The 8,309-nt window shown below is 54.5% G+C and overlaps 1 protein-coding gene across 2 annotated transcripts; it reads right to left on the minus strand.

Annotated features, from left to right (window-relative positions):
- Window positions 1-367: 367 nt before the first annotated feature.
- Window positions 368-7,636, minus strand: LOC144949339 (uncharacterized). 2 transcript variants are annotated; one of them, XR_013640268.1, is made up of 6 exons: window positions 7,531-7,636; window positions 6,453-6,540; window positions 5,707-5,795; window positions 4,146-4,254; window positions 1,868-3,558; window positions 368-477 (listed from the first exon to the last, which is right to left on the minus strand). XR_013640268.1 is itself a non-coding variant. In XM_078879311.1 (5 exons), exons 2-5 carry the CDS (start codon window positions 6,500-6,502, stop codon window positions 1,923-1,925), a joined length of 1,884 nt encoding a protein of 627 aa, XP_078735437.1. In that variant the 5' UTR covers window positions 6,503-6,540; window positions 7,531-7,636; the 3' UTR covers window positions 1,797-1,922. The 2 variants fall into 2 exon arrangements, 1 of the variants encoding a protein (XP_078735437.1); XM_078879311.1 differs by lacking the exon at window positions 368-477 and having other exon boundaries at window positions 1,797-3,558.
- Between the last annotated feature and the right edge of the window lie 673 nt (window positions 7,637-8,309).

The raw sequence follows: 8,309 nt of genomic DNA on the forward strand, positions 1-8,309 counted from the left end.
CATGAATATTAATGAAGGGGGGGGGGGGGGCTCTTTTGCAGTGACGTCACGCACGGATGTAGCACTGTGCTGCGTATATTTATTTTTCACCGTCACTTTCTGTAAAGAAACGTCATACTTGAAGCGACTTTGCGCAATAAATTATTTAATTCAGCTCAACCTTCCTCTACGTTAGTGTAAAAATCATGTGGAGTGACATCACGCGGGGGGGTGGGCCTCATGTGGAGTGACGTCACGCGCGGGACACACACATTCTTGGCTCATTATATTAGTAATGTGGGGGGGTGGGTGTAGTGAGGGGGAGAAACCGGTCCCTTCACAGCTTTCCCTACCGCTGTTGGCGCATCGGGCGCTAGCGGCTGTGCTCGTAGACGTGGCGCGTCGCCTCCTGGCGGCACAGGCTGCTGAAGGAGCAGTTGGTGCACGTGTAGAGGCCACGCGTGTGTTGCCACGACACCCGGCGCTTACTGGACAGGCCTGTGAGGGGGAGGGGGGGGTGGCACACGGTGGGGGAGGGCGGAAACGCGGTTAACTTCCGGTAACCCATAGGTGCATTATCCATCCGGGTTGTAGATTAGCTGTGCTCGTGCCATTGCAAACGTTAGTTGCTCCTCACTTGCTGGGGGCTCCCAGCACTGTGTAGCCTTTAACGGACTGTCGGAGAAAGTGCAGTTAGCGAGCAGCGCCTATAACGGCCGGCGAGGCAGACGAGGGCATGGGTGGACAGCACCACGCGCAACTGCCTTTGTCTCCCCAGTACTGTTTATGCACAGTACCAGATACTCATTTAAAGCTGAGTAGGCCGAGGGAAGACCAAGAACTGGTTCGGATATCATTCGCCATTGATGTCAGCCATGTCCAGGAATCAAACTCAAAGACACAGGAAATGGTCATGCACACACATATTTATACACCCTCACAACTTCACTCGCCTGTAATGCACCCGATCCCGTGAGATCAACACAAGCTAGGCAGGTATGAGCTTGGAATAGTGCTCAATTGGATGACCACCATGCACCGTGGGTTATAGGCTGCGAGGCTATGTGGTGGGCGGTAGACGACAGTTGTGACGGTTCTTCTTTGCTCCTACTTGAATGATAGCCAACTTCACCAATCTGCACTGACCAGCGTAACTAAGTATGGACAAATAACTCCCACGGCCTGGGGAGGCTCTCATCCAGCACTAGGTTGATGAAGAGTTGTACATGCACAACTAACCTACGTGCCAGCATTCGACCAGGACAAGTTTTGAAGTTGCACAGTTTAAAAAATAAACTCTTGTGAATTTCTGACAAGATGTAACCTCAAAGCCAACCTCAAGCGACATCACCAGAGTACAAATGCCTTGCATGGCGTACATTAATTGCTCCCAGTAATTTACAGCCAATTGTCAATCCCCTGCTGGATGAAGGCTTCCCCAGGCCTTGTTAGTTATGGGGGTTAATTGACCATACTTCACCACACTGGTCAGCGGAAGGGGGAGAGAGAAGGGGGTGTGTGCCCCAAGACAAACCGGCACTGACCAGCGTGGTAAAGAAGAAATAGCAAACAACACCACACTACTCATGGCGTTGGGAGGGGAGGGGGTGGGGGAAGCCGGTCATCCACAAGCGGATCGACAGAGTGGCGCTGCGCTCCGCGTACACTCACCCGCCGCCTTCCAGCGAGCGGAGCCCGCCTGCCAGCCCGGGTGGCTGTGGTGCGCCGGCGGCAGGAGGCTCGCTACTCTCGGCGTCAGTGGCGTCTCATCCTGGTCCGACGCCAAGGCCGGCGCCGGCGCCTCCGCCTCCACGCCGGCGCGGATTTCAGACGCGCCACCGCTCCCCCCCATCACCGGTGCCACCGCCTTCCCCTTCCTCCCTCTCACCGGCGGCGGTGGTGGCGGCGGCGGTGAAGATGCTGGAGGAGGGGGTGTCCTGTCATCACAGTCTGCCACCGGCGACTCCGTCCCGCTGGCTCCCGTGTCGCCCGAGGCCATAGCCAAGGCCCCGCAGCCTCTGTCGCTGGCGTCGTCTCGCGCCACCGCCGCCGCCCCCCCGCTCCTGCGACGCCAACAGTGGCGGCAAAGCGGGGCCAGGGCAGGAGGATCCGTCGCCACCGCGAGCTTCTTCTTCTCGGATCCACCGCGTTTCCTCCCCGGCCGCCCTGTCCGTCCTCAACTTGAGCAACAGCGTCTTTGTCGACGCTTTCCCCGCCCCTTTCCCCGCCGCCACCACCCGACTCCGCGTCTCGCTGCCTCGGCCGACTGCCTTCCTTCGTCGCTTCGGCGGTCCCGCCTGGGCCGTCCCGCCGTCGCCACCGTCCGCCCCGCCACCGTGGGCAGTGCTCCTCGTGTCGGGGTGAGCCGAGGTAGCTTTTTTCTTCCCTTTGGGAGCGCTGGTTCGAGCCGCCACGCCCGTGCCGCTCTCCGCTTCTCCGAGGCTCGGCCGACAGGAGGAGTCGAGATGCGGGGCACCGGCAGGCAAAATCAGGTCACCCATTCGCCCCGCCCCCTTCTTCTTTCCAACTTTTGAAACCGCGGTGATCACACCGTCATCGCCGCTCTCTTCACCTCCGTGGGGCGGAGCCGGAGGAGGGGCAACAGAGCCAGCTGTAGTCACGGTCGATTTGCTGCCATTGCCGCCAAATTTCTTACTCTTGCGCTTAGACAAGCTGGTCCGCGCCGGGGCGCCGTCTTCCCCGCTTTCATCGCTGCTGCGGCTCAGGCGCGGTGGAGCAAGGTGCCGAACGGCACTGGCGCCCTCCGTGCTCCCATCCGACACGGCCGACGCCGGTCCCTGCGAGTTCTCCATGGCGTCCTCACTCGGCAGCACACGTTTCAGCGTGGGGGCGGCGCTCACCTCCGGCCGTAACAGCACGGCCACCGGCGATGGCGCTTCCTCCGCCGGCGCTTCGACTGTGCCGCCCTGGCGGCCAATGCGCCGTTTACGCTTGCGCCTGGCGTTGGACGCGCGACCGGGGCCTAGCTTCAGGTGCGGCATCTCGTGTTGCTCGCTGGATTTCAGCTTTGGCATCGGAAGGCCGCTAGGGAGTCCCAGCGGCGGCGACGGTGGTGGCGGCGGCGGTAGAGTCGGCGGGGCACCGGCGCGCTCGCACGTCAGTTCAGGCATCTTATCCACCGCTCGCCTCTCCTCTGATGCCGCGTCAGGGGGGGCGACCGTCACGTCAGAAGGAAGGGCGGCCACGGCACCGCGAGGGGCGGCCGCGACAGCGACAGGAGCGGCGGCGGTATCGGCGACAGGAGGGGCGGTCGCGACGTCGGCGGCAGTGGCCGTGATGTCGGCGGAGGGGTCGATCGTGGTGCCGAGAGGGTTGCCCTCGGCACCACAAGGGACAGCCGCGACGTCCGCGCCAGCGGCGGCCGCAGTGACGGGGAGGGCCGCCATTACGCTGGTGGGGGCGGCCAGAATGCTGGCGGGAGGGGCAGCAGTCGTGCCGGTCGTGGCACGCGTGCTGCGTCTCCCGAACACTGAACCCGGCTCGTCGTGGTTGAGGCACACATGCAGGTGCTTGAAGAGAGAGCGGTTTGTGTTGAACTTCTGCTCGCACTTCTCGCACCTGCGCGACATATCAAACAAGCACACGGGTAGGCGCTTGTAGGAGATGACACTCCCATACAGCTAGGACAGGTACTCTGACACAGCGTCTCTGTGGGAGCAAATTAAGACACGAGGCAAAGGGCCCACTCTTGGCTCAGACTGTGGGAAAATGCCATTAAAGACGAAACTGGAAAATAAGTTGTTCTGACATAAGTGTGAAGCTTTATTAATGAGATAATAGATTTAAAAATAGATGCATACATACAAACAAGATATGCACACACCAACAGCAAACATGCCGACAGACTTGCACCTGCAAACAAGTACACAGCAACAGCACAAACACATAAACGTGCAAAGAAAAAGATCCCCCTATGTCATTGGGGCAAGTGCTGTTCGCAAGCTACCAATTAAGTCCAGCGCGGCACACGAGGAGGTGGTGTGTGCGGCCAGCACCACGCCGGGTTGGCCTGGTCTCCCCAGTGCTGATGTTTATGCTCCGCAACAGGTACTCATTAAAGTCGCATGTAAATATGCACGCACACACACCGACATGCACATAGCTAGGTACCAACACCACCACACATATGCTTCACCGGGCCTTACCTGAAAAACCGCGTGGGCCGATGGTGAACCCGCATATGCCCCATGAGGAGTTCTATGCTGTCGAACGCTTCATCACAGTTGCCGTCAGCTGTGCACAAGAACCTTTTGCCTGTGGGGAACGATACATACATTATATTCCATACCCCTGTTCACACAACCAGTGTTTAAATCACAATACTAAGATATTGAAACCTATGACAAAATCATCAACAACAATAAAACACCGAATCCCAACAGGGGTGCCATGGTGGCGAGATGCTAACTACCTCGCCTGGTATATAGGAGGGTGTGAGTTCATTTCCGACCATGACACCTGTATACTTGGAGTTTGCGTGTCTCTCTCCCAATGGTCGTGCAGAATTTTCTCCCAGCCCTCAGGTTGTTTTCCATCCACATTTAACAATATAAGTTTAGCGTATTTGGCTGCTATACATTTCCACATAAGCCACTTCGTTGAGCTATAATTTGTGATATCCAGGTCGCTTCTGAAAATGAGTTGTATAGTTCAGTGGGCCTTACCTGGTAAAGTAAAAATTGTTTAGTTTATCTGAAGCTCCCAACTCTCAGGCCTCTCTATTTGCTGTAAAAGGACCATTGCCTGGAATGTCACCGATTACATACATTTCGTTTTCATGCAATGTTATTGACAAACTTAAGGTAAGCAATACTGGAACCAGGATAGTGCTCGAATGGCCCATAATCACGCGTAAAACAGGTGTCATGTGATCTGGGGCTGTGCTGTGGGCATTAGAGGGCAGTAATTCTATTTCCATGCTTCCGTGTCCAGCGTGACCAAGTACAAATAAACCCCATGACCTCGTCCAGCAGTAGATTGATGAAAGGGCTGTACAAGTAATCTTCTGAAATCATAAGATTGTTTAATTAATGTGTTGCTCCCTTTAAATCACAGCAAACCAGAATACACGGACAAAACCCCAGTGAGCGTTTCAGGGGATAACGCTCAGAGGTCCACACCAGTTACTCTTCTAACCTGCTTGCTTCGCTGCCATCTCGTGGTCAGCTTGCAGCCCAGAAAGTTTGGTAGTCTCACAAGGGCAAACGATGCACAAACGATAGTCTCTGCAACGCTGCATCAGGTTATGTGGACGTTAAGGCCACGTGAAGTGTCAAACGCCCGCTGATAGGTCACGGGACAGACCCAGGTGCCATAGGTTGCCTGAGACGACTGGCTGATACACCACCTATGCCCCCTACTGTGCCAACTTGTTGTGCTTTAGCCACCCGGCGCTCCGCTCGTTGTTGTGAGTATCACTCCTCCGCCCTCCGTTGTTGCTGGAGGGCAGCTGCCTCCAACTGCCCAGTAGCGTCCTTCACGAGCTTTCTCCACAGAGGCCGATCTTGACACCGCTGGTACCAGTCATCGGCAAGTCCACTCAGCTCCACGTCCTCCTGTACCACATCACTCCATCTCTTCTCTAGCCCGTGCCGTGCCCGTTTAGCCCCCTCGATCCGGCCGAACAAAAGTTGTTTAGGCATGCTGAGGCTACATGACCCAACCAGGCTACATGACCCAAGCAACCAACACACACGCATGTGCTACCTTTCATCGACTGATGGACGTCCGCATGGAAATTGACCATCTTCCCCTTGCCTTTGGCGGAGCCATATCCTTCGAGTAGCGGCTCCTCCCTGTCAGGCACAGAAGCACAGAGGTCACAAACAAATGTCATGGCTCATCGTCTAAAAGCTGAACGATGCCTCTTTAAAAAAAAAAGCCGTCTTACTTATTTTGTCAGTGTGCTAATCCTTCAGTTTGTTTACATGGTTCAATATCACTTCGTTCGCTGGGTTTGATTTCTCCTGATGCACTGTAATTTCATTGTGAAATTTCCTTGTGAAATTACAGAAGTGTAGCGGACTGTTAGGTCGAATTAGGCATCATCATTCACGTGGGTTAAGCGTTATGTGCTCCCGCGACAGATCATTGAGTAGATGGACGTCATTATTTTGTAGCAGAAATTCGCTCAGGTTAACTACAAACCTAGTGATCAGATAAGCTCAACTTTGCATCCCACTGGGATTTTTGCACACAGCGTTGGTGTACGGTGATTTTTTTTTCTGCAATATTTTGCTGTCTTTTCTTGGATTTTCTGTTTGCACTTAGTCACATATTCACTTTAAGATGTTTTTTGTTCATGTTTTTGTTTTTTGTTTGTTGCGGTTGCACCCGATTCAAGAGCCGAATGGCTTACAGGGCTATACCTAATAAATGAACTTGAACTACCTTGGTCACTGAAACTAACGCAGGCGTCAGACAGCAGCAATGTGAATGTGCACGGTACGTACCATCTGAAACTCGAGTCCTCCTTTAGAGGTTCAAAGAGAGCACAAGCCATTGCTGCTGCTGCTGCTTTTACGTGCCGGCCTCACACATCTGTTGCAAAAGAGAGAGACATGTCAATGTGTGTTGCTCACAAAATCACACTGCACCCGTCAATTACGTACACATACATAGGCCTGGTTTCAGTACCATGAAATACCACATTTACACGTTCAGAAAATGTTAACTCGTCTGAAAATTACGTCTTAGCAGCAGCAAGGATAGTATGCAGAGGCCTTCATACAGCAGTGGATTAACCATCACTGATAATTATTGGTGCTTGTGATGTAAATCAGCTTTCGTGCAGCTGTTAGGATAGTTGCATGGCAGGGCCGCGAGGGATGACGACTGCGGGCTGATGGTGACGGTAATGATTGTGTACACACAGCTGATATGATCATCCCTTCGTGGCTGTGATGATGCACTGTGTGCAAATATCAACGTTTTGGTCGCAACTTCTGACAAAGGGTTACTCACTTTATCGACTCGTACAGCATGATGGGCTGTATATAATCCTATGGTGCGGTGGTTAAGGCGTTCCACTCGCAAACCTTTGGATTTCCCGTTTAACTGGCAGTAGTGAGGTTAAATCATCACCACCATCATCACTATTATCCTTAAACAGGTCACTAAAATGAGTATCACTTTGTGAAAAGTCAACAGTGGATGCACTTGCACCCGTCATACGAATGTGGAATGTCACCCACGGGCTCATACAGCTGTAGAAAACACGCTTTGAGCATCGCCAGCGACTTTAATTGATTAGTAAAACACGTTATCGCCAGCATCGCGTATCGGGCTCATGTTCAATTCACTGCTGGATGAGAAACATCCAACACGCCCCGTGGTTCGCCCATCTCACGATATCCTTCGGGTTGTGATCATATATTTGTTCGGTGGGTGTGTTGTTGGTAGGAAGGGGAGTGGTGTAAAAAATAAAAGGTATTAACAATTTTCAAAAAAGATGTTACGCGAAATCGTGTTAGCGAAGAACGCGGCTCGTTTTGTGTGCAAATCCTCCCGCTCGCCTGAACGAAGCCTCACCTGGGCCCTTCGCCGTGCTTCCAAGCGGAAAAATGCGAAACAAAAGGCGCCGTACGTCGAGGGATAGAAAAACAAAAATGTTTTTTTTAAATATAAAAACCCACAAAAAAAAAACCCCACACCCACCCACACCCCCAACCCCCCCGAAACCCCGCGGCCAACGCAGCCGTCGCTCCGCCTTAAATCGCCGCGCCGCGCTACGAAAACAGCGACGTCGAGCGCAGTTTAGCCGGGGCGACTTTGTAAAATGAAGCCTCGGCCAAGCCCCCTGTGTGGAAGCAGCACTCGGGGGTGGAGGGGGGAAGAGGAGGAACACCACCACCGCCACAACCAACCACAACCACCAACAACAACAACTCCCCCCACTGGCGAAACGGTGGTGGTGGTGGTGGCTGCTCGCGTTAACGGAGAACGTTGGGAGGGAGGGGTTTCAATTTCCCACCGCACATGGGAGAGGCTTCCCCCTCGCCCCGCCCACCTCCGCCCTCGCCCCGCCCACCTCCCCCTCGCCCCGCCCACCTCCGCTCTCGCCCCGGCCACCTTCGCCCTTGCCCCGCCCCCGCCCACCCCCGATTGGTGCGAGGCGAACCGCGCGGGCCAATGGGTGAGCCCGGGAACGGACAAGGCGGAGCGCATCAGCACTGCGATATCTAAAGAGGGGGCGGATTCGATTCTGATAGATAAGGAGGAGGGGCCTCCTCGCGCTCGGCTGTTTGTTATTGCGATGGTGGGGGTGGGTTGGTGGTGTTATCGCGAGATCGTGGTTGGTTATTCCCGTT

The sequence above is a fragment of the Lampetra fluviatilis genome, chromosome 53, assembly GCF_964198595.1.
Source record: "Lampetra fluviatilis chromosome 53, kcLamFluv1.1, whole genome shotgun sequence".
Classification (NCBI taxonomy): Eukaryota; Metazoa; Chordata; class Hyperoartia; order Petromyzontiformes; family Petromyzontidae; genus Lampetra; species Lampetra fluviatilis.

Coding starts and splice junctions, on each gene's coding strand:
- LOC144949339 (XM_078879311.1), bottom strand. CDS start 6,502: ATGGCTTGTGCTCTCTTTGAACCTCTAAAGGAGGACTCGAGTTTCAGA. Junction 5,796..6,452: donor GAGGACTCGAGTTTCAGATG/GTACGTACCGTG, acceptor TGTGCCTGACAG/GGAGGAGCCGCTACTCGAAG. Junction 4,255..5,706: donor CGTCCATCAGTCGATGAAAG/GTAGCACATGCG, acceptor CGTTCCCCACAG/GCAAAAGGTTCTTGTGCACA.